At 44.8% G+C, this 26516-nt stretch overlaps 1 protein-coding gene across 3 annotated transcripts in view; it reads left to right on the top strand.

Annotated features, from left to right (window-relative positions):
• The window catches only part of LOC139754258 (neuroligin-2-like), a 158272-nt gene that overhangs the window by 73385 nt on the left and 58371 nt on the right, over window positions 1-26516 (top strand). For all 3 annotated transcript variants that reach the window (XM_071671609.1, XM_071671610.1, XM_071671607.1), the window contains exon 3: window positions 13307-13504. In XM_071671609.1, the coding sequence (XP_071527710.1) occupies window positions 13363-13504 (142 nt within the window). In that variant the 5' untranslated portion in view covers window positions 13307-13362. The remainder of the gene's footprint in view (window positions 1-13306; window positions 13505-26516) is intronic.

The following is a 26516-nucleotide window of genomic DNA, read 5'->3' as shown; positions in this document are numbered from 1 at the left end:
GAGAGGAGAAGAAAAGTGCTATTGATCTGCGGGTCAAGAGGTCAAAGGTCAGGGTCACTTGTCGAGTGGATTTTCGAGAGAATTTCTTTTTACGTGGAAAAATTCAACGAGTGAGTGGCTTCCATCATCACTAGGCCTAGAACAAGAAATGTCCTCGGTTGTTTGTGTCGTCAAGAGGTCAGAGGTCAAGGCGAGGGCCACCGGGTCACTGCCACACTTTGAGAGAGAGGGTGTCTCGTTTCTTCAATAACCTTCGTTCTACTGAATGGATTTCATTATAGACTTGCCACGTATGTTTTCTCACAGAGTAAAGAAGATTCGCTTTTCATTATGACTTACCAAAAGGTCAGAGTCTCTGCCGGGTTTGTGAGCTGTGTGATTCGGCCAGAATACCTTCAGTTTTACGAGGTGGACTTAATCGACATTCAGCACGCATGGGGTCAAGGCAGGTCTCAGTTGATTTTGAGGTCAAGGGGTAGGCAAGGGTCAAGGTCACTGCTATACTTGTTTGCTTCGAAGTCCAGTTTCCCGATACACCATGGATTAACGATGTCATCTTCTGCCACCACTAAGAGTGTCTTCTATTACCGCAGTCACGACCTCTAACCACCTCATATGCCAACGCCTTTACTACCACCGTCTGCCACCACCACCTCTATCATCAACCCTGCCTGCCACTATCATTATCATCGCCTGTTCAACCCCTTTTGTCATAATCACCCCTGCCACCACCATCACCTCAACCAACCACTTTGCCACCACCGCTGAATCAGCTGCTACCATCACCTCTTTTCCACCACTCATCATTCCCTCTCTTTTCCCTCCACCAGTGCCACCATTCCTACCACCACTTCTCGTTATCCTCTCTCTCTCTCTCTCTCTCTCTCTCTCTCTCTCTCTCTCTCTCTCTCTCTCTCTCTCTCTCTCTCTCTCTCTCTCTCTCTCCGCCACTGCTAACACTCCGCTACCACCTTTTCCATTCCTTCGGCTGCTACATCTGCTAACCTCTCTGCCACCACCCACACCATCCTTTCTGCCACCAGTTAATTACGGTTCTGCAAAACGAATTTGTTCTGTATGTCCACTACGGTAATTCGGTTTCCTCTGTAACTACAAAACCCACTTAACCGATTTTTCAAGAAATTCGGCTTTGAAGCTGGGGGGAAAATTGGGAGGAAGACAGTGCTATTGATTTGAAGTTGAGGTTGGGGTTCGAAATGTCAACAAGAGATCAAGGTCATTGCTGCACACTGAGCAGATGCCGTGGATAATAACGAGCAAGGATTCACAATCAACGGTGTGGATCTCATCAGCGCTTGGTATGAGTGTCCCGCAAGGGATTGAAGCGGTCCCCTGTTGGTTTCGAAGTCGGAGAGATCGAAGCCTCGGGACAAGATTAAAAACTGTGAAATATTTCTGTAGTAAGCAGCATTGTTAACGATGGCTAACGATATATTGCTGTAGTACGCGGCATTCTTAACGATGGCTAACGAAATATTTCTGCAGTAAGCAGCATTCTTTAACGATGGCTAACGAAATATTGCTGTAGTAAGCAGCATACGTAACGATGGCTAACGAAATATTTCTGAAGTAAGCCGGCACTTAACGTTACTCTATTTTGTCGTTACTCTATTTTACGTTACTCTATTTTGATTTATGATTATCGTATGTGGACCTCAGATGTAGAATCTGTCACAAGATGAAACTTATTTCAGTTTTTCTTTTTTTTTGCGTCGTGTCGAGAGAGAGAGAGAGAGAGAGAGAGGTCAACAGGTTGAACCCAGGCCAGGAGTGTTCTCGACCAGTCCCAAAGAGGACTGGGGAAATTTGTGTCGTGTATGTATATTAATATACATTTCCGACACTTGAATACGTTCCCTTCATTAAACCGAGGCAGTGCACTGGACCCTTCCCGTCTCTCTCTCTTGTCTCTGTGTGTCTTGTTTATGTCCGTACGTCGCTGGAGTGTGGGTAGTGGTATACACACTCCGTATATGTGTGTGTTAACCAAGGCGGAGATGGCCGAGGTTTACGTCCGGCTGGTGTTCGTGTGGGCTCGTGTGGCTTCAGCTGGCGAACGTCTCGTGCCCAGTAGCAGTAATCCAGTTGAGCACAAATTGCTGACGCTAATAATAGTGGGGAGTGTAGGAACGGACTGCCACCGGCACCCTGAGATTCGCCATGGACGTATGCCATTTAACATTCGATTTCGGATGTTGCGTTTGATCTCGCTCGAATGTGTGGCGTGTTGATCACATTTCTCCAAGGACTGAGGGCGATGTGAATGTTATTCAAGATGTATATTAACTACAGTTTCAATACATGATCCTCGCTGCTCTGTGGCTGACCTTCACTTGACCTCCGTGACCTATTTGGTAACAGCTTAACGCACATGAAAAAGAAAGAGTCTCATTGACGTTGCTTTGCATTTCAGTAATCCAAGATTTATAACGAATATTAACGTAAACGTAAAAGGGCATTCCGGTGTTGGCTATGAGGCACACCTTTAACTCGTTGTAACATCATCTGGTTGAAGGGCAGAGTGTTATTTCCAGTCGGCTTGAGTTTTTTTCTTTTATCATTGTTTTTATTAAGTGGAGAAATGAAGAACTGAAAGTTCAGTGGGAGATTAATACTCAGTTTCACACGTCCACTTTGAGAGCGAGTTTGTAGAACTGGGAGAATTCCTCGAGTATGAACTCTTGAACGGAACTGAACGTGGTTGTAAGTGAATGTGGTTGTAAGTGATGCCCCAGTGTAAGTGTTAAATTGGTGGTTTACATTTTTCCTCAGTAGTCTGCTGGGGTGTGGGGCAAGGTTAGTGTGGAGGTGGGGTGATCCTGTGTGCCTTCCGCTCTTGTCTATTTGTGCTCGGAGTCTCTCTCTCTCTCTCTCTCTCTCTCTCTCTCTCTCTCTCTCTCTCTCTCTCTCTCTCTCTCTCTCTCTCTCACGGAAGGTGTTAAGGTGGTAGGCAGCCACCGACCAGGGAGGTAATATGTTACCGTTACTACCCGCCTGGGCATCGGGAGGGAGGGTTTGCGACGGCTGCGCGCTGACATGTACTTTCGAAGTGGCTGACGAATGCCACTTCCTTTGGCCCCAGTCTTTCCTCTGTGCCTCTCTCTCTCTCTCTCTCTCTCTCTCTCTCTCTCTCTCTCTCTCTCTCTCTCTCTCTCTCTCTCTCTCTCTCCCAACATGTGGCCCTCTGCCTTGTTGGCCCTCTGCCTTTTTCAGTCCACACACCTGTTACCTTTCCATCTGGCACATTACCCTTGACAGCACACATAACTCGCCTGCTACGCGATAGCCCAGCTATTGACAAAATCTCGTTGGTATTATTCCTATGTAATTCCTCTTATAATTCCGATCAGTACCTAATCCAACACAATGTAAAGCACCATTTTATTTCAAACACGGGTTCACGTAACTCTGAATCCCCTCGAACATTTCAAAAACGCAGATAAAACAAATGTAAATCATGTTTTTTTTATGTTTTTGTTTTACAGACTTTCATTAAATAATGTGTCAAAAACATGACGAATAGGGATAGTGGATTGGGCGGGATTCACGGGGTAAATGGTATTACCCACATCCCGAAGCACACGGTGTCCCGAACTGTATGTTTCGGATCACCAGAATGAGTTGGTATGGCTTCATTCTCGTCAAACAAAAGTCAGGGGGAAGTAATGGTCTTTTTTCCCCCCGACCCCCGATCAGCTTTGGTTCCATGACGAATCCGATTCGCTTTTCGATCCCCCATCCTTCATGCGTACGTCCAGAGCTTGTTTATAGTCACGAAATCGTACGACCTGTAATCAAAAATGGTTCGAATGTCCAGGCATCAGCGATCGTGTATATACGTCGTTCGATAATGAATCGTTTAAAGTGCTTTTCTACGGACGCTTGTTCGACTGTCCTTAAGATGAGATGTGTATATTTTTTTCGCGAGGGAATTGGAAAGGATTGATGAGTAGCCAAGGAGACATTCGTGTCAGTTACATGACTGTAGCTGCCTTATCGTAAACACACACACACGAAAGGTTCGCTTCAGTTGCAGTGCTTCTGCCTAGGGCAGCTCTGACGGGCGTCTACAGAGAGTATTGGCTGCTACAGCAGACGTTAAGAGTATTGGAGGGGCGCGCCCCTCCTCACATTTGGGCGTGGTAGGTAGGTGCGCCAAGCTGCTGTTACTGCTGCTAGTTGATGCTGCTGCTGATGTTTAAGCGTTTGCCACGTAAGCTCTCATACACCACGGGCGAGCAGCTCAGTCAGTTCAGTCACCCCTGCAGTCACAGAACGCTGCTCGACACTCGTTAGAACCAGCCTAGATCCAAGGTGGTGATTGGAAATAAGGAGTGATTTGTCCAGGTAACCCAGCCATGATTTACTGTACACTCAAATGCTCGATGTGTGTCGGCGGTAGAGCAATAGGATATCAGAGGTCACAAAGGGGTAACAAAATAATAAAAATCGAGTCAGTCCATATGTTTCTCTCTCTCTCTCTCTCTCTCTCTCTCTCTCTCTCTCTCTCTCTCTCTCTCTCTCTCTATCTATCTATCTATCTATCTATCTATCTATCTATCTATCTATCTATCTATCTATCTATCTATCTATCTATCTATCTATCTATCTATCTATCTATCTCCCTTGTAGATTCATGTGGGGGGGAGGAAATGTCTCCAATTTTTATCTGGGCTAAGTGATGTTAAGTACAGGGTGCTGCTGTTCCACCAACACATCAGAACGACGTTTGAGTGTTCCTGTGGAACTTGAGGAGGGAGTGCGGCAGATCGCAGTAGCGAAGGAGGCTGTATCATCCTTGGGGGAGATACCTTGAGTGGTGGAGGAGGCGGAGAAAAATGTATATGTGCAGTCGTCTCCCTTTTCACCCCACAGATGGACCGCATCCTCAGCCTCCCATTCACACACCGCGGCCCAACTGAGTGATCTGTCACACACACACACCATCACCACCACCACACACTCACAGAACCATCCATGCTTTTTTCACCCTATATTTTCTCGTATTTTTTTTGTCCCTCCCTTTCCCTAAACTTTCTCGTATTTCTTGTCCCCCTTTCCCTACATTTTCTCGTATTTTTTACCCACTTTCTCTATATTTTCCAGTATTTTGACCCACCTTTCCTACATTTTCTCGTATTTTTGTCCCACTTTCCCTAAATTTCATCGTATTTTACCCCACCTTTCCTGCATTTTCTTGTATTTATTGTCCCCCGTCCCTGCATTTTCTCGTATTTTTTCCCACTTTACCTACATTTTATCGTATTTTTCCCCACTTTACCTACATTTTCTCGTATTTTCCCCCCTTCCTTACATTTTCTCGTTTTTTCTCTTTCAAAGTTTGCTCATTTCCATCAGCATTTCTTCGTCTGCCAGGTCAAGTTGCTCTTCTAATCGTCAGTTCTTTATTCATAATTGGTTTATGTGTGTGTGTGTGTGTGTGTGTGTGTTACCGGACTCCGCCTGCGTGTGGTTACACCTCGAGTACAGGAAAGGAAATCGCCATCACCGAGGCTATATCATCACCATTTGTCGGAAGGGAGTACACACACACAGTCTCCTAAAGTACTCTCTCCAAAGGAGTCCATAATTTCCCTGATCCTGTTTACAGCGCTGCGTCAAAGATATATATATATATATATATATATATATATATATATATATATATATATATATATATATATGAAACCGGTTTTCACGATCTGTCTGTTCATTTTCGGGGGCCCCAGATTTGATATCAAACATTCCACTTGACTTCCTGTCAACGAATTCGTATTAGCAATGTAAATGATAAGCTTATTATACTTTAGTGTCTTGAATTCATTGTGGCGGCAAAGCGCTCAGTATTCCGAACCGGCAGCAATGGCTGTAGATGTCAAAAAAAGGAAAAAAAAAAAATTTTTTTCGCTCTGTCGTATTCTTTAATGTTGTAGTTAACACCATACGCTTGCCAGCTTAACTTATGGATGAAAAGCTTTAGCCGTTCATCTTGGATTACTCGAAAAGCTTTAGCCTTGGATTACTCGAATGACGAAAGACGAACCGTGTCAGATTAGGTGACCTGCCAGCTATAGCAATGACGGATGTGTCATGAGACCCCCACCTCTGTGATACAGTACCATGAACGCTTTAAACTTTTCCTTAGTGTCAGTATTATGATTATATTCATCGCGTCAACAACTGTCAACATCACTGACTCGCCACCACGGGATAAACGGCAGACTTTTAACACGGAAACAGATCCACAGATCAGAAGCGAAAATTACATTTCGCACTTATCACAACAAAATTGTCACAGCTGACACCTATGAACTTTCGCATTGAACTGCAGAGCTGATACATATTTTGCATGGAGTACACACGTTGAATTTGAGCAAGTGTCGAAAAAGGGATAGACAGAAAAGCGCTACATCACTCATCCGTAACAGATAGACATTGACCGGTGCCCTTATGAATACGCACAGTGTTACATACATCACTTATCCGTAACAGATAGACATTAAACCCGTGCCCGTACTAATACATACACCTTCACTTATCTTTAAGCTTTGCGAAGGCCTTCATGCCCAATGATACCGAGAGGTGTACACTTCGTATTGTCGACATACACCAAAGCTACACTGAAAAGATGACGTTAAAGTCATATACACGACCAGATGGAACTCCTATTCTCTTGTATACCATACTTCGCCTCGCTGTGGTATTTACACATTTTTGTGTCCTTTTCGACAAAGGCTGTCAGAGCGATGCTCAGCGGATACCACCTCCATGCACGTCAGTCACACTTGGAACATTTTAGTGCGAGTGCAGTTGTGGGAATAGCTGGGAGGCATAGTTCGTGAAACGCACTGCTAGAAACATTTCAAAAAGCGAAAGAGGGGGAGGGAAGGAGGGAGGGACACCGTTAAGGAAGAGCGAGAACGCAACGTTAGCTTATAGTTTGTGCTAAGGCTGGACACACTGGGGAGTGACTTGTAGTAGCTTCCTCGTCTGTTTTGACACTTGTAGGATCAAAGTGACTTGTGGCAGCTTCCTCGTCTGTTTTAACACTAGTAGGATCGAGGTGACTTGTGGTGAATTCCTCGTTTGTTTTGACACTTGTAGGTTCAAAGTGACTTGTGATGACTTCCTCGTTTGGTTCCAGACTAGTAGGATCGAGGTGACTTGTGGTGAATTCCTCGTTTGCTTTGACACTTGTAGGTTCAAAGTGACTTGTGATGACTTCCTCGTTTGGTTCGAGACTAGTAGGATCGAGGTGACTTGTGGTGAATTCCTCGTTTGTTTTGACATTCGTGGGATCACGACGGCGAAAGACTGAACCAGCTCCTGCCTCGGTAGCTTCATGCAGAATGCAGAGTTCTTTAACCTCCTCATCCTCCCTAAGGTGAAGACACCCGGTGAGTCTCCTCATGATTTTCTGGCTCTCATTGCAAGCCCGCGCTGTGCAGATGCTGAGGAGGGACATTCCAAATATCTTCCTGTTTATATTAAGATTCTCGTAATCATACGCGTCCCCGATGAGATTAGATTCGCCGATGGAGACTTCGCGATAAATTATTCTACTTAATACGCGCCAGGCTTCGAAGTCCATCCGCTTTGACATTGAGCATTTCTTTTCTACACTCGCTCCCTCCGCCTTTGTCACGACGGTGCCACCTTTTATACAGTAAAAGTCCTTCATCATAGTATCAGCTAAAGGTCAGTCTTATTCAAAATTTTCCTCGCCATTTTCTTATGGAATTTTTTTTCTCGGTTCTCAATATATCTAGCCAGCGCTACAGTCTCTTTTAAAACTAAACATTTTCTCGAATACCTGATACTTTTCAACATTCTTATTCTGACTCTTGACGTCTTTCCTTGTGATTGTATTCATTCTTGATAGTTTACATACTAACATTTATTCCAGTGTATAGTTCGGTTTACACCTCATTTCGTTCTTTTTTCATTGCTGCTCCTCGTTGATTCTTCGGTCTTAGCCTTCAGTGTCTTCTACAAAAGTGTAACCACTCCTCCTCAAGATTCTTTGTCAAACTTTACTTCGTTTTACGTCGCAACTTTACCGGCCTTTTACAGTTTTATTACTTTGTATCGGAATATTTTACAAATGGATGTGGTTATCATAAAGATATATCGAGAACTTTAGCTCTGGTTTCTGTCTTTGTAGATTGTTAGTGGACTCGTCTTGCATGGGGTCAAGCCGCCGGTAGTTGACAAGCCACCCTCTGCCAGACCATACCATCGTTAGTGCACGTGTTGTGCAGTCTCGTGTCGATGAGGTTCTCGCCTCACATAAGACCACCTCCTTGCTTCCTCTGACTGCGCTGAAGGTTGGAATAGAGAGAACCCACCGCCCCCCGGTTCTACAGGCGTGGATGTAGCACTCCTTTGTCCTGAAAGTACTGACCTTCAGTAATACTTCCAGTGTATTCCCATGGGCCAGCAATCCTCCCCTCTCGTGGGATAGCTATGTATCCGGCACGGCAGCTTGCCACCCTGACCCAAGCGTAAACACTGGGTCAGTTAGCTTGCCACAACCTTCCTACCTCCCCCTCTTCCTCCCACCAGCCAGACCTATTTTTAGCGGAGGGAGAACAGAGCCCTCCTGGAAGGCCCAGTGTATGTATATTTCTTTTTTCCAGGAAAATCGTCATGGAGGCTTCAGGATTCTTCCCGTCAGGGAAGACAGAGTGGCAATTCCAAGAGGTAAAGGCACTCGTTATAACAGACTCTCGATGCATCCATTGAGATGGCTTTGTCTGCAAGCACGGTTATAATCCCCAGATTTCTTTGGGTTCCACGAAATCCCAGGTGGCAGGAAACATCCACCACAACCTCCCAACCCTTGCGGACGGAGGCAACATTTCCCCCCTGTAGATTTCACCTCGCGAGACAATCTGCTGGCTTCCCTCCAAGTTACATCTTGCGTAGTTCTTCCTTCACCTCTTGAAAGAAGCCAGTCATCTCACTGCCAGCATATATACGGAGCTGAGGAGTCGACGAAGTTTTCTACCGGCCTCACTTAAGGCGATCCCATCAAGAGCTGACACAACCATCTCTTCGGGGATTCTTGCCTCGTTCTCCCTGGGGATACGAGAGAAAGAAGACTTCCCACGTATTCCCTGCGTGTCGTAGAAAACGACTAAAAGGGGAGGGAGCGGGGGGCTGGAAATCCTCCCCAACTGTTTTTTAATTTTCCAAAATAAGGATATTCCCTCCAAGGCTCAATCTCTTTTTTTTTTTTTTTAACGCTACCCCTCTAACGCAGGAAATGACAAATATATACGAAAAAAAAAACGTATATGATTTCTGTAAATATAAAAAGGGGGAACTCACTGATATTTTTTCCTTGTCGCAAAAAGCCAATCGAGAAAGTTTCTGCCCTTAGAAAAATATAAACATTTCGTAGCCCATCTTTTACGCACCATTCAAAAGGAAACATTTTTTTTTAATACCGATCAAACTGCTTTGTCCTCGCTTCTCACTTATTTTGTGCCCGTGACATGTAGACAAAACTTATTTTCTAAGCATTATATAGATTATACACCAGAAATTTTTTTATCTTTCGCTTCTTTTTCATCAGTAGTTTTTCTTCTCTTCATTTCGATCAGTCTGCTATATTCCTGTCTTCATTTATCATTTACATCACTTTGGCGTTCGCGGTCTCTGTTCTCGACACAGCTCTCAAAGGCATTTGAGCCTCTCGCTTGGCCTTGGTGTCCGCTGATTCGTCTCGTTAAGCGCTGGTCCCATGTTGACAATCTCCTGAATGGTAAAGGAAATGTAACTAAACTCCGACCTACAGGGGGATGAGACCATTAGTTTAAGTGTTGCATATTGATGCAGAAGAGTGTTGCTTTAGTGGGTTGTTGCGGATTGAGTGCAGAGGTGCTGTGTGTTGCTTCAGGGGCTGTTGTAGAGGTTGATGTAACCAGGTTGTAGGTGTTTCAGGACTCTTGTGTAAAACTGTGAATGTTATTGTGTTGTGGGTGTTACCAGAGTTGTCTTCCTTAGGGATGATGATTGTGTGTTGCTGTTGGGTTTAGGGTGTTTGCCGGTGGTTGTAGGTGTTTCTGCGAGTGTTGCAAGCATGAGTGTTGATAATACAGGTGTAGATGGGGTAGGTCTGATGCATGTGGTCCTCTATAGGTCTCTGTTGATGTAAGTGTTGATGACGGTAACGTCCTAGGTATGTTTAGGGTATTGATGTGGTTGTCGCTGAGGAGGAACCCGTATAGTGTGTTGTAGGTGATAAAAATGCAGCTTATGGAGGGAGATTAATGTCGATAGTGTTGTGGATACTGTGGGCGATATTTTGGGGACTTACTGATTCTCTGTAGTCGTTGTTGTGGAATCGGATGTAGGCATTGGTGAGGGGGTCCTCTTTGGGAGTACGTGCGCTGTAATTATTTCTGAGGTGTTCTTGTATATGTGTTGTTGTGGGTGGGGACATAAGAATATATATCAGGGGTTACTATGGTTGGCTTGTGTGTTATGATGGCTCTGTTAGTTTTTCAGTTGGATGTATTGCAGGTGCTGACGTGAATTAGTTTCAATGTGTTGCGGTCCCAGTGATTCTGCTGTGTCGGCTTTGATAAATTTGTGTTGCCTTTGTCTTCGTGGGGATGATGTGGTTTTTGCCCTTGGTGTCTTCTGGTTATTGTTGTGGATGTATTACAACCGTATTGTGATCTTTCTGTGGTATGTTGTGGTTGTTTTTATATGTGATTGTGTGATGGATATGGTTGTAGAATTGTTTGCGTTTCTGTTGTTTTACTGAGATTAGTTATATGTTGTGGAATGTTATGGATATATTGACTGTATTACTAAAATTGTGTTATGTGTGTTACTGTTGTTAATGTGGTTGTGTTTGATGGATATGATAGAGGCTTTGCTCTAGTTGTGTTGTAGTTATGCGTTTGTGTTGTGGGAGTTATTGAAGATGTGCCAAGTCTGCCATTGGGTGTTAGTGAGGAGGTGAGTGTGTGAGATCTGTCGTATATGTATCTTCGGCTGTTTCCGTTGGTGCTGTAAATGTTGTTCGGTAGTCGCTGCTGCTGAGAGTTTAAAGAGGATGTTGCAATGGACATTGCTGATCTTGCACCGTATGTTCTTAAAGCTGTGCTTTGAATGTTGCCACGGATGATGTGAATATTGTTTTTGGGATGTCCCCACCAGTGTTGCATGTTGACAGTGTTGTATTGTGGGATGTTGTGGGAGGTTGTTTTTGGTGATGTTGCTCCGTGTGTTGCTTCGGAATTTCTTTTTTCTGTGGATTGTTTTGGTTGCGCTGTGTTTGTTCCTTTTGGGGATGTTGTTGGTCGGTGTTAAAAGGTTGTGTTGTGGATGCTTTGTATATCGGTTGTCAGTGATGTTATAGGCGGTGATTGTGGATGTTGCTACCTCTATAATCAGGAATCGAAGACAATGACAAATGGAAAACATACATCAACAGCCCAGTGGATCCTTTCGAGGCTGTTTGTGATGTGTTTTAGTGTGGTAAGAATAGAAAGAATTACAGACAATGAAATGTACAGACTAGTATAAAAAAAAAAATAAGGTTCTCCAACTCTCCTTTTCCACGCCCTAACTCTGTCCAACATCCAAAACTCTACTGCACAAGTCTGACTACGAAGAAAAAAAAAAGATGGAAAAAAAATACATACATAACACACTCCCAACTTGTGTCTTGTATGGGGAAAAACACATTCATTTTACCCCCAACACTGGAAGTTTGTAGAATTAGTTCAGGAAAACTTAGGACTTGAGAGTGGTTGCTCTGTAGAAGGGGAGTGAACGACTGCTTAATACAGTGGCACATCTTTTCCCGTTACTGTGAACTAGACGTAAAGTAGTAGAAGCAAGATATTTTTTTTCCCCCTCCATATACTAACTTATTGTACCAGGTGCCCGTTCTGTATATATGAGGCTCCCAGCTCTCAGGAAGTTGGCCAAGTAGTACATCTATATATAACCTATGGGGTCCATAGGTTATATATAAAGTGTTGTGGTGCTGTGTGTCCGTGTACGTCCACAGAGTGTAGTGCTGTTGAGTGGTAAGTGTCTTCGTAATGATAGCCAGACGTAAACGAAGGAGTAAGATTTTACACACACACACGCACTCGGAGGTATATGTTGTGGGTGTTACAAGAGGTGTCATTGCTTTGCTGCAAGTGATGTTGTAGAGAGGGACGATATCGGAAAGCAAGGATAAGCACGTTTGGAAATGCATGCCACACGTTGCCTCAGAAATCAAAGGGGGCCCCTAACACAAAAGGTTGGCCTCGGTCATGCTAGAAGCGTGTTGGGGACGCTTCGGTCGTGTAAAGATCGCAGAAAGTCGACTATTAGAACGCACAGGGTGTCTGGTTCCTTTATCGAGCTTGCTTGAGGATGTATTAGTAATGTGCTGTGAGAGTCTACGCCATGGAGACGTTTTGGAAAAGTGCTCGGAACGTTCCAGGATGGCATCTGTGTAACATAGACTGTATATCCTGGAACACTGGAAGAACATGGAGGAAAACGTTAAGAACGTTTCTAAGGCTCTCTGCAAACGTGCTCGGAACGTTCCAGGATGGCATCTGTGTAACATAGACTGTATATCCTGGAACACTGGAAGAACATGGAGGAAAACGTTAAGAACGTTTCTAAGGCTCTCTGCAAACGTGCTCGGGCGTATGAGAATCGTGCCTCGAAGGTAGTTGTAAAGCCCTCGGAGAACTGAGCATTAATCCTGCTATACGAGTTTAACAATGTCGGCGAGTTGAAGGTCCATCGTGTAATATTCATTTAAATTTGTTGGCCGGGAACCTCGAAGTGTGTAGGTAACCTAAACCAGTACTTAACTTTGTGTCTTGTTATGAACAGACTTCCGCAGATGTCCGGGATCCGAGAGAGACTTGTGTTTGTTGGTCTGTCTACGTATTTGCTAGTGTTTCATGGTTGTATTTGTAGCTCTGATTGCTGTTTGTGATTGTTATTAATGTGTAGCTGGGAGAAAAGTTTATACAGTCGTGCTACCCTGTCCTTAACGTTGTATATGTATGTACCCTGTCTTTACTCTGTGCTTACACACACACACACACACACACACACCAGCCTAATCCAGGTATGTGTATGTGTTGGTGTATGAGTGTGTATATGTTCATTTGTCGTTCGTATATGTACGAAAGATTACATAAGATAGATACTGACACATTTGTTGCTAGCCATCCGTTCACCACATCTCACTACACCCACACCTCCTCGTCTTTGCCCCACAGTGTAACCGTGCGCTTCTCTCCCGCAGGCTTCCTCAACACCAACGAGAGCCCGTACTTCCGCGCCATCACCAACTACGGTCTCATGGACCAGATCGCCGCCCTGCACTGGCTGAAGGAGAACATCGCCGAGTTCGGAGGCGACCCGGACAACGTCACCATCTTCGGCCACGGCACAGGAGCGGCGTGTATTAATTTCCTCATGACGTCCACTGCCGTACCCAAAAGTAAGTAATCGTACAGTCTTGTCGCATTTCTTCCCTATATCATCCTGTCTTTGCTGCCGTTATTTCAGAGGCGGGATATGGGAGTTGGTGAGTCTTTGTGAAAAATTTTTAGATGAGAAGTGTCTAATGTAGTTGCAAAGAACTGAGTGCCTAGCATGTTTAGGCGGTAATGTATAGGAAGAACATTTGTTTTCGATGTGAAAGTGATAAATTTCGGTGATTTGCGTCTGATCAACTGCACCGATTAGGGAAATGAGTGATCCATCCTGTAGTCATACTTATCAACTTATCAATGTTATCAATTTCCCTATTTTGATATCGAAATTTTGACTCGTTATCAACACTTCGATGCTGTTTTTTTCTTTCCATTCTGTACATATTACTTCGGCTTCCTGCGCCTGAGGACTGGCTTGCTGCTTGTACGACTCCCCTATTAAGCTATAGTCTGAGAGACTCGAAGACCATGCGGTTCGACTAGGTTGGCCGCTGCGTCCCATGATTAACATGTGGCCACAGGCAGCCTCAGAGTATGCAGTCGCGATGATTTATTTCTTCCAGCGCCTCTGAGTAATGGGCCTCGTTACCTTTATGTCTTTCTTAACATCTACGATGCCTTCCACATCCCTGCAGATGTTAATCTTCTTGCATTGTTTTCTTTTTCCCTTTTTCTTTCAGGGTCTTTGCGTCTTTCATGACGTCTGTCTTTTGCATTTGCTGTGAAAAAAACAAAATGTGTTCGCGTTTCAGGGTATTTAAAAGTAGATCGATGACAAAATTGTTAATCTATGCTTAACCGTACCACTTTGTATCACGGTTATAAACCCATGAATGATTTTTACTCGTTAGTTATTGCTTACTGTCCAAGGTCGCAAAAAAATATCAAAGATGCCAAACGAAAATGCATACAATTGTACAGAGAAGAAGCAAGAATGAGCAATGATAATAGACCGTTGAATAAGATTGTTAAACGACAACGGAAAGGAAAGCGGAAACTTGGGAGCAATATACAATTGTTTATACTCCGATTTCTTTAGCGTCCGCAATATAGAAAACGGTCGTACATGCTGGTGTATGAGACACCAACTCGACTTACATTCCTTCTCCACACCATATTGTACACCTCGTGACTCTCCAGAGCTATCCCTCTTGAAGTACATTGGCCACTACCTGAGCTTGGCATGACGACGAGAAACTGACCGGGCCCAAAGTTGCCTTAGATCGTGATCGAAATTCAACTCCCGGATCCCAAATGGCCCCAACTGCAAAGAGATTACTCTGTGCACAGTTTAGCAGCCCAACGAAAGATTGTGGCAGGCATCAGTGGTACCTCCAGGTTGTTCTCTGGTCGTCTTGCCTCCTCCTACGTCTGACATTGCCTTATGTTTGGAACAGTGGTACCATAGCAGCCATTAATTGTTCATTTGCACAATGATGTAGGTTAATTGTGTGGGCTGGAGTTTATTCAGATCACCACTGACCCTGCGACTGACCCGTGTGGCAGCTCTTTCCCCACAGCCCCTGACTCGCTCTCTCTTCTCTTCCAGACGTAGGGTCTCGTATCCAGTGAGAGGATATGTTCCCAGAGAACAAAAAATGAACAGTCCATAATCACGTTATTATATTGACATACCAACAAGAGCGGGAGGGCTGGAAATCTTCCCCACCTGTATTACTTTTGGAGAAAAACAGGAATACAGGAAAGTGCCAAACGAAGATCTCTTTTTTTCCTCGCCAACAAGAGACGCTTGAAACGAGTCTCAACATTGTCGTGAGAGAATACTGACGAAGGCTTAATTATTTCTCTGTAAGCCATAGTAGGAGGCAGTATTTTCCATATCATGGATACGATCCTTACACTTGATTAAAGAGCTGTTGACCAACTGCTTTTGCCTCCTTCAGCTTCCCTAACTTACCACAGCAGCTGGTCCTTCAGACATCACCATGACCGAGGAATGATTTGGGTGCAGGAAGCAACTGCCTTCATGCGTTATTTGGCCACACTGTAGTACCTTACCATAGCCAACACTGCTGAAGTTGGCGTCCTACCGCCTCTCATTGTTTCTCTCTTTCCCTCCTACCGGCGTTGGCCTCAGGTGAAGGGATTTATTACTCGCACTCCGTAGCTTAACTAAGCCATTATTTTAAAGGCTAAAATTAGATTGGAGGCATCCGGTTTAATTTTCCCCTCCACTAGCTAGAGCTGAGTGATGAGACTGGTATTAGACCCAAAGATAAAGGCATGACGATTAAAGGTGGAACGCAAGTGGATCGGCGCTACCTAACTATTGCCAAAAGGGTACATGGGTCATTTTCCCCACGTTTGTTTTCCACACTGAGAATCGTTCGCCCTTCTGAAGGTGGCACTAGTTACTTCATCTTTCCAATGGGGGTGTTATAATGTAGCAGAACCAGTGGATGTCTTGAAAGGTCGTGGATATTAGATACAGAGCATTATATTGTCCTCGGCCAGAGAAGACGGGAAATACAGCCAAACATCACAGACCAACGGGATAACGTAATCCCATAGCACAGGAAAGGCATAATGAAGCAAGACAGCACAAGTATGGGGCAACACAAATATGATGTCAACGCAAGTGGGGTGTCTTAATCTCGCAGCGCATGGAAGTAGTATTGAAGCTAGACAACACAAATATAGTGTCTTAATCTCACAGTACAGGGAGGGAATGACACATCCAAATAACAGTAACTTCTTGTTTTCGTTTCCCAGTAGAGAAAGGGTCATATGTACACCACCAGCTCAAACCAGGTCTCATTCTTACGTAAGGAGATTGTTGCAACAGTATACCCAGGGAACAACACAATGCTTCATTAAATTCACAACACGTCAAGAGTCTAATATAGCTGGATAACGTAAACATTGTCCTCCGCTCGCGAAAAGATAGGTAGAATTTTACCAAAAAAAAAGGGGGGGTGGGACAAACATTGTGTAATAAGTTCACATTTTAAGTAACATATGTTTTTTAATTGTCCATGTTGATAAGCTAGGGAAGCGAGCTGCTCGTGCTGGTTGCCAGGGTTCAACATCTTGAATACCAGTAAGCTCTGAGAACTGTGTCCTTACAACCTGGGAACATCATCATATTTCTTCCTACGTGAGAACGACAGATTGGCTCGGTCTTCGGCGGTCACTGTGTACCATTCTCTATACCATTCACATACTTCCCTCCCTCACTTTCCTCTCTATGGTTCCCCCCGTGGGATTTCTTGTGCAGTGACTAGAGTCTCTCTCTCGCTAAGGTTTTCGAAGCTTCGACACCATATCCACCGCGCTAGATTGTCTAGCTAATAGTAAGAGAGTCCGGTTCCTTATATCACTTATGATGTTATGTAATGTATGTCTTACAGGTATTCGTTGTCACTAGTATCACAAGTGTAGGTTAGTTCAAATCCTCTCTTTCTTGTCATTTACCATCACATGTCTTATGGTGGCAGTTGTATATCGCTCAGCATGTATTTGTGTGCAGATCTCTTCGTCATATGGGTGAAGATATTACCCGAAAATATTGATCGTTCATCTAGGTTTCGAGAAAAAACAAAAACAAAAAAGATTAGGTCAGACTTTGAAACAAGGAAGGAATTGATCCTCTCTCTCTCTCTCTCTCTCTCTCTCTCTCTCTCTCTCTCTCTCTCTCTCTCTCTCTCTCTCTCTCTCTCTCTCTCTCAACTGGGGACAAAACGAAAGAAAGGAGATTAATAATACCTTAATTTCGCATATCCGAACAAGCCCTTGAGGCTGGCATAAGGTAACATCTAATGCAAAGAAAACGTCTCGGCGACATGCTCCGCGTGAGTCCCAGGGCTTATGAGTAATATGGAGGCATTGATAAGACGATGTAGACACAAGGACACGACCTCGTTGCATGGTGATATCCAATGTTATGTCCAGTTTACCCAAGTAGTTTTTCTTCGGCAGAATTGTTAACATTTGGAACGATTTGCCAAGTAGAGTGGTTGCTAGCAGTACTGTAGACGACGTTTAGAAATAGACTTGAGAAATACTTTGCGTCAAGTCCACGACTTTCATGATTTGCGCCTCCATAGAAAGGGTGACAATTTTGAGATTAATCCATCCGAATTATCTGTACGCCTTTCAACTTTTACCACATTAATCTGTGAGTTTCTGAACTCTATTCCACTGTCACAGACAGCCTGGAAAGGACCCAGTGGTCTGTTGCTGTTTGAATTCCGATGCATTTCTTTGTATCTTTGTATTCCTTTGTTGTCCTAAGTGTAGGATTGTCTGAAAAGTCACTCAACAGTGTATCGTAGTGTATGACACTCCCTCCTGTGTTGCCACACTGTGTCCCAACACCTGTGCTTACCCATCGTTTTCCTTACCTTCACTAGAGCTAAAATCAGAACGCCCCGTACGTACGACCTGGACATTACCACAGCCAAGGACAGAACGCCCACTGCATATGATTTTGGCCATTACTAGTGACAAGAACTGGACGCCTGCTATCCATACCTTGTACCCCATTACGCCGAAGATGCGCCGCCATCTTGCTAATCTCCCAATCCTGCTGCATCACCCCCTCCCCTATTAGACCTAATATCCTACGAAGTGCGACCTTAATTCCTTTCGGAGCTACGGGTGAAAAAAAAAAATAAAGTGACCTCTCACAAGTGGCCTGATCCCTACCAGAGATAAGGTCGGAGTGACTACTTGTGACCCCACGATTTCTGCCGGATGGGGAATTAAGCCATGTTTCTCAAGAGAGGTAGTGGTGGTAGGGGGGGGAAAGAGGAAGAGGGTAGGCCAATTAACCTTAATTGGTTGGTCGTCTGCACCTCCAGGAATCGCGTAACTAACGGAAGAAGCTTGCCAGCGTAATTAATTAGGTAGTTAACTAACTACAGTGGAGAGGGAGATTTTAGCCTCATTTTGTTGCCGGGTGAGGGGCAGTCTCCTCAAACGACCCACTGGGAGTCTTCTCATCTCTCGTACAGTCCTCTCCTTCTTGCCCTTGATATTTAACACACTCCCACTCGTTGTGTGTCGCAGCTCACGGTTTCCTGACCCTTGATTAGCGTGATAGTGCTCTCCTTCCTCACCTGATTCCAACAATCGTCCACTCGTCAGACGTAGCACCACACAGCTCCCGGCCCCTAAGTAATATATTACGTTTTTTTCCCCAGATTTTCTGTGCCCATTCTAAGCCAGATTTGTAAGGACACTTTTTGCCTCTGCTGCTGCGTAGCACATATTTTTCAGCTCCTCTTTAAGAGGCGTTTGTTGGATCCCAGATGTATCGCATTATTCACCACTGTACTGCAGCTCTTGCTCGGTTCCAGGTAATTGAGGGTGTTTTTTTCATGTACTCGCGTATGGGGCTTTCAGTCACTGATAAATGACACTTATTACTTCCTTACTGTATGACACTCGTCACTCCCTTGGAGTGTGGCACTTGTCACCTCCTGGATATGTGGCACTCCTCTCCTCCTTGTGTAACTCTCAAAGCAGTTGCCTGTGTGTGGATGGCTGTCGTGTGCCTTAGGGTCAGTGTGTGTGTGTGTGCGTGTGTGTGTGCGTGTGTGCGTGCGTGCGTGCAGCTGTCCTGTCCTTTGGCATACGGTCGATGGCTTGTTTTTTTGTTTTATTTTTCTTATGCAGCTGTTCTACCAGGAGCTATTGGGGTCGATGGCATATCTGTGTAGCTACCTTGTAATTTACTTCGGGGTCGCCAGCTGTTTTATACAGCTGGGATGGATTGTGTGTGCAGTTGCTTTGTTGCCTCAGGGTTGGTGACTACTTTGAAGAGTTGCCTTGATACGGGCGATGCCCTCTTACAAGAGCACAGCTCCTCCCTCAGTTGCCTCAGGGTCGATGGCTTTCCTGTGCATAGTCTCAGTGTCTTTCGTCGAGGTTAAGTGTCCTCCCTACGCCCTAGCCTCTACGCAGTTGCTCAGTCAGTAACTTTAGGGTCAGGTGGCCTCAATGTGCAGCTGTTCAGCCACTAACCTAAGGGTTCAGTGGCATCCCTGCACAGTTATTCAGCCACTTGTACCAGTGTTCAGTGGCCTCTCAGATTAGTTGTTCAGCCATTTACCTTAAAGTTCAGTGGCGTTCCCTACGCAATTTTTCAACCACTTACCCCAGGGTTCAGTGGCCTGCCTACGCAGTTGTTCAGCTACTTAACCCAGGGGTTCAGTGGCCTTCATATGAATTTTTGTTCCAACGAGAAGCATCGGACTTGCGAGTCTTCGACGAGTACACCAGCTTATCCTATTCCACTCGGGGTCGATAGATTCCCAGAGTTAGGCACGGAGTTCAGATTGAGATGCTGAGACCGTTATTGGCTCCAGGGGCGGGCTGAGGGGAGAGAGCGACGGATGAGGAACTTATGGAAACTTGATAGACTATCTTTTTTTTTTTTTTTTCTGGTTCCCTCCATCAGGTTAACCCCCAGCGAAGGTGGTGGTGGCTGTGTCGTAGTGAGGTTTACGTAGGATGTGATATGGATAACTCAACTCTTGAGCCGAATTAAATGTGTGTAATGAACTGTTACGCGTGTGTGTGTATATAGATAGACATATAGATAGATAGATAGATAGAGGTGTGTGTGTGTGTGTAGACAGGAAGGGAGCAAGGTAAAGACATGAATAAAAGAATACCCCTTCCTTTAGGATATATAACCTTCGATTCCTGTGTAACAAGACCAGTAGTGATTGACCGTCACTAAGCTCCCGTACGTCTGCTACTCCCAAATCCCGAATCCCAACCCGGTATCGGTGAAAACGTCGGCTGAACTTTATTGAATAAGTATATAACTTGGGAGTCGCGATCCGCAAGGCAGCAGCGTGTGGGGGTCTAGACCCTTTGAAAAAAAACCTGCGTGGTGGAGTGGTTAGCGTTCCTGACCGTGACGCATTCACGGGGCCGCACAGGGATCGCGCGCATAGGTTCGACTACTAGTTGCGGCAGTCAGTCCACGGTCAACCCAGCTGTTCTTCCACCTCTTAGGGGGTTGGTCGATAAAATGGGTACCTAGCTCAGGCTAAGATATATATCGTTGATGGGATGGCCTTCATTAGGGCTTCGCCTGCCTGTGTCGTCTCGGCCAACATGAAAAAAAAAAAATGTAAGATGTTATTTCGTAATGTTAGTGGATTTGCATGTAGAATGATTAATGGTTCTGATTCATAAGTCTTTCGGGGCTTTATGTCCTGTACGGTGCCAGTACGATCCCCTACGTTTATATAGGTCCAAAATTTTTTCCTTAAATTGGGTACCGATCTAGTAGCGTATAAGCTAGTGTTGATAAAGTGTGAATCATCTGATTCTATTCATTCACTGACGCACTCGCATCGCAACGTAAAGTTTACTCCACAGGTTCTCTTAAACCTACCCTGCGTAATGAATGGCACTATATTTTTTCCTCCCCCACGTCATTTTGGACGTGGTGATAATTCGATTGTGAGATTTGTGAAGATATATCTTGTTAGCTACAGATTGCAGTTGGGAGTTTTTACTGAGAGAGTAAGGATTGTGTGCGAGTCGGAAGGGAGGAGGATGAGTGGCTCCAGTGGTTCCTAGCCAGTAGCTGATTGGCACCGATCGAGTCGAGTGTCACCAGAATGATTTAGAAGAGTTAAGAATTACAGTTTCACTTTCCTGATGAAGTATGGTCGTACCTTTCGGCACGAAAGAAGAGATGTTACCGAAAGTGATGCATGATTGCTTTAGTTGTAGTCTCTCCGTCCGTCAGTTTTGGCACCGTAGGTATGTACCCGTCATTAACACTGTTGTAAATGATAATGGGACTAATTATCCCGTCCCAGTTCAAGGACACTGTTTTTGTTTTCTGCCGCCTCCGAATGTGTGTACTTACTTCTAAGGTGAAACACGTCCATATTACTTTGCATGACCTCGGTTTATGTTGCAATGACCTGATTATTTTTCTTTAGGGGGGGAGGACTTTAGAAATTCTAATTAGGTTATTCCTTGAATTGTCACGACTCGTGTACAATATTTTCTGGAAATGATAATCTTAGTCGAGTCCAATTTCACAGTGCTGTGTGCCGTCCATCTGAAAATTCGTTCTCTCTTAGGAGACATGCCTGTTCTCCCCTTGCTCTGCAGGGCTAGCATGGCCCCAGAGTGTGAGGTACATGTTTTTCCCAGTTACCACTGATCATGAAGCGGGTGTATGGCCATCCACTCAGTGGCGGGGGAGGACGCTCACCCAACCACTGATAACCTGAGGGATGGGAGAGAGGTGTGTGACCTGAGGCCATAGTAAAGCTGAGCGCCACATATAGACCCGCCGGTCACACACACACACACACACACACACACACACACACACACACCTCTTCCCCACCACTCCTCCCCTTCCCTCTACATCTTCACATGCCTTTCACCCCTCTTTTAGAAGCCCTTCGCTCTCTCTAGGCCCTCTACACCATCTTTACCCTCTACATTCCTTTGTCCCCTTGCTCTCCGCACCTCTAACCATCACGTCCTGACCTGCCCTGTGCACCTCACCTGCGCTTACGTGGCTTTCCCCAACCCACCGATTCGGTAAACACCTTCTACCTCTTCCTTGGCATACACCATCCACACCTCCACGACCAACCAGACTCCTCCTCCTCCACCTCTGCAGCCCTTCGTCTCCCACATCCCTCAAACATCTCGAGGCCAAGCTCGGCTAGTGTGAGGGAGGTTTAAAATTAGCCCCAGACGCTACCATTCGGCTGAGTGGTGGCGACTCGCAACAGAGAGAATCCCCGTTCGATTCCCTGCCTCGGTGAAAATGCGTCGAACTCCGCGCCTGGGTACACTTCATTTACCAGAAGCCTCACAGTGGGGGAATAATTTCGTTTTTCTTTCTTTTTTTCATTTTACTTTTTTTATGACAGTTTTTAATTCTAAATCCCATGACAGTTTTTAATTCTAAATCCCCCCCCCCCCCTGCCAAAGCGTCTGCACGGGTTATGTGTATACATAACTCGAGACAGGAAGTGTCCATTTCACATTTGGATATTCATACATTATTCCAAAATATAATATTCCTATGAGTCCACAGGGGAAAGGAAACACGATAAGTTCCCAAGTGCACTTTCGTGTAATAATCACATCATCTTGGGAGATACAAGAAAGAAATATAAGTCGGTTATTTCACTCGCATCATTTTATGCAGTCTTACAGAAGAGACGAAAACACCATAACGAAAAGAAAAACGGATCGAGAGAATCTGTGACTGGAAATATAGGCGTAAACAAGCTTAGAGTCTTTAGAGCGTTATAGTTTACGTTTAATTATAACGAAAAACGAAAAATCTCACGGTAATGAGATTCTCCTTTTGAAAAGATAGCCAGTAAGATTTTTCACAATCGGATGTTTGTCTATGTAAAGAAAGTAAATGATTAAATTTTTCTTGGAATATGTAAGAGGTGTATATAACTCTTTACCCCTTACGAGAGAGAGAGAGAGAGAGAGAGAGAGAGAGAGAGAGAGAGAGAGAGAGAGAGAGAGAGAGAGAGAGCTTAGTTGTAGGGCGTGAGATAGAAATAGCGTTTAGCCTGCAGAATGAGAGGCATCTTTTGTGGATTCGCCGAGCCACGACGCGCACGAAGCTGGCAGGTGTTTGTTCACAGCGACACCGCCTCCATACACACACACACACACACACACACACACACACAGCAACCCGCCCGGGCGGCCCTTTGACGTCATTGCTCTGGAAGTGAGATAGCATCAAGCGGCCACCTACACACACACACACACACACGCGTGCGTTGTGTTGTTGTGTGTACCTATTGACTGTGTCTAGACTTAGGACGTCTTGCGCGTTCGTATTTCCTTGAGAACTAGTTTGCCTAGAGACACCACAGCCACCAGATGCCTTAATCATATAAGGTCGACTTTTAAGAATCGTTTTCGTTCTTCAACCAACTAGTGGTCGAATTTTCATGTAGTGTTTTTGAGTATTTACTTTTCGTAATGCTTTTTTGATTCTTGATAGTGTTATAGCTTATGGTACATTTGACTCGTATTTTATATGTTATTCGTAGTGGAGGTAGTGTGTATGAACGTACACAGGGCAAAGGAAGTTGATGAAGTGACTAAAGAACGCTAAATATTACTCTCAATGCTGAGTATATTGCACAGATATTGTTGCAGGAATAGACGCATCCATCCCTTCTCCCTCTTAAGACTCTCTTATTCTAAATCGCTGTTCCGCTACTCTTGGTTTGAGCATGTCCCATCGTACTGGACTTCGAAAATCTTTTGGCCAGAAGTTATTACAGATGTATCCGTCGTGCGGTGTAGCATTCCTTTATTCAAAGGCGGGATAACCTCTCATCTGTTTCCATTAGTAGATTATTATTATTCTTTGGCCACAGGTATCATTAACAATCTCTGTTTCTCACTCTTCCTTTCGATTTCCCGCTCAGACGATACAGTAGCTTTTAACCCTCTAACTCCATCCTGGTCGATTCGGACACTACTCCTTATGACGCTCGTTTTCCTCCTTGTAAAGCTTTTCTCTGCACAGTTCAGAAGCCATTACATTTTCGTTCGGACACCACAGAGTCGTATGGACCTGACGGTACTTCTCTTTGCCTTTTGCATAATGTGCATCAGAACTTGCTCCTTCGTCCTTGAAACATCCACTTTGGACAGCCTGTTCCAAAGGGTGATCTTTGTGCCTCTTCCATATATTCTCTTACTGTTTTGACTTCTCTTAAGTCTGTTGTGCCTCGATTTATCTAAGGTTTCCAGCCCCTCCCACATCTCTCAACTCTCAGTGTTCTCTCTCATCATCGGTATGGTTTTTGTGATGCGATATCTAATGGTGATACCGTTTCCTGTGTCGCTTCTGTCTGATGATCCTCCTTAGGATACTTAGGAAATCCTATGTTACATCCCCATCTCAAGGATCTCGTCGGGGTCTCATAATCTCTAAAGTTTCGTAAAGTTTACATCTTTACCTAGAAATGGGAAATTTCCGCTGCTAGTGGAAATAATGAGCGAAGGCAGATGGAGTTATCTTCAACCACGAGAGTGAGAAATGTACCAACAGTGAGCAATTTGTCATGAAAATTTGAGAAATTGAAGAAAAGATTAATATTAACCATTTAGGGAAAAATCGCTCACTGTGAAAATCGCGGAGAAATCGTCAATTATCACAAGAAAATCGCTAAGAGTAAGGGTGAAAAAAATGTCAAACACAGGAAAAATTTGACCAACGAATCTCCACCAAGCTTTTGAATCCACCTCGCCAAACCTCTGCAGAGCAGGTTAAATGTCAGACAAGGTCGGACACATTTCCAATATGTCACGGTTCGTGGCTTGGGTTTTAAACGAGTCGTGCAGATCGCCCAAGGTCCAAAACCAAGTTGATATAACCTGTTGCTTGATTATCGAATCTTAGGAATGGCCGATTTCTAAATGTTGTATGGCATCAAGAGACTTAGTACAGTTATACATAGCGTTTCTTAATCACAATAAAGGGAGTATCGATGTACTCAGGGTTGAAATCCATCCTACTTCAATCTCGTACCGTAAGCGTGAACTCCACCGCCCGTGAAGTTCCCCTATACCCACTCACAGTCTGCTTAACCCCCCAGAAGATACGGCACACTTTAATGCCGGCACTGAGAGCATGAAGCGTAAAAGGACCCCTCTGGGGTTGTGTAGAGCAAAGGTACCGTTAGTGCATGTACGAGAGAGAGAGAGAGCGAGGGAGACGGAGGTGGAAAGGCACTAATGACCTAGACAAGACTCTGCAAGAAGACGCCCTCCGACTCCGTACTGAGAGAGCCGTAATGGCCGAGGCCAAACTCCATAAACAAGATAACCATCAACTCCTGCACCGTGAGGGAGCAGGGAAGAGTGGGCGATTTTGGTGGTGGGCCTTTTACCACGGGTGGTGGATGGGGTCTCTCCTGGACTTGGGAGTCTTTTCTAGGAGGATTACTCTGTCGCTGTCATGGACAAGATTAAGCCTCACTCGCTTCATGTATCGATGGTAAATGTAACTCCACATTACCTTAGGATTGTTGGTTTTTTTTTTCACTTTTTTCGTGTGTTCTTACTGTGTGTGTAAAAGGAGCAAGGCTTTGTGGTTTCTCATTATTGTCTTCACCTCGCATAGAAAAGCACATTATTTGCGTATCTGAGTTGTGTGTGTGTGCGCGCGAATGGTTGTGTGTGATTATGATGATACTTTTGCACACGTGTTGCCCGTCTCATAGCCCTGTAAGCATGTACCATGTCTTTACTCCCGTGTGTGCTTTACACACACACACACACACCAGCCTAATCTACTAATTTTGTTTATTCGCACGTATTTGCTTGCATATGTTTGTGTCTATCGAGTCAGGAGAGCGAGACCTTCTTATAACCACCCATGGAAAATTGTTCGACGACCGTGACTTTCAAGGACTTCACTCACGGCTCCCTCTGTACCAGTTCGTCGTCACTTCACTTCTCGCACACGGCTGCGAAACGAAGGTGACATATTGTGGACACCTCGAGCTGTGCCATGAAGTGAGGAAAGATCCTTCGCCTGCATCTTAGACCAGGCTAACGGTACGAACATTGAGGTCGAGACCACAGTCAATATGCTTGAGTGGACAAGCTCTTAAGATGTCGGGTCTTTTCATAGTGGAGGCCAGGGTGAGAGGGTCAGGAAGTGAGATGCGGGATCATTTCTTAGTAAAGGCAAGGGTGCGAGTTGAGTAGTGGTTATTCGTATGCGGAAAGAGGAAATGATTTTGATTGAAAGCGTCCGTCATCTTGCTTCGCCGGGCTGGTGGCGTTCTTCTGTTGTTAGACAACTGGCCCGCCCCCCAATGCATTTCTTGTACTCGAGGTCTCCTGGAGGCCACTGAACTTTAAAAAGAATTGAGGGAAAAAGTTCAAAGGTATCTGGAAACCCAACCTCAAAAATATTCGACATTAACACCGACACGTTAGGGACTAAGGCGTTCTGTAAATCCGCTTAGCGACGCGCCCTAGAGCATTGAGTTGCTAACTTCG

This window comes from Panulirus ornatus, chromosome 16 (genome assembly GCF_036320965.1).
Source record: "Panulirus ornatus isolate Po-2019 chromosome 16, ASM3632096v1, whole genome shotgun sequence".
Classification (NCBI taxonomy): domain Eukaryota; kingdom Metazoa; phylum Arthropoda; class Malacostraca; order Decapoda; family Palinuridae; genus Panulirus; species Panulirus ornatus.
Note: the sequence above shows the minus strand (reverse complement) of the source record. Positions and strands in the feature narration are given on the sequence as shown.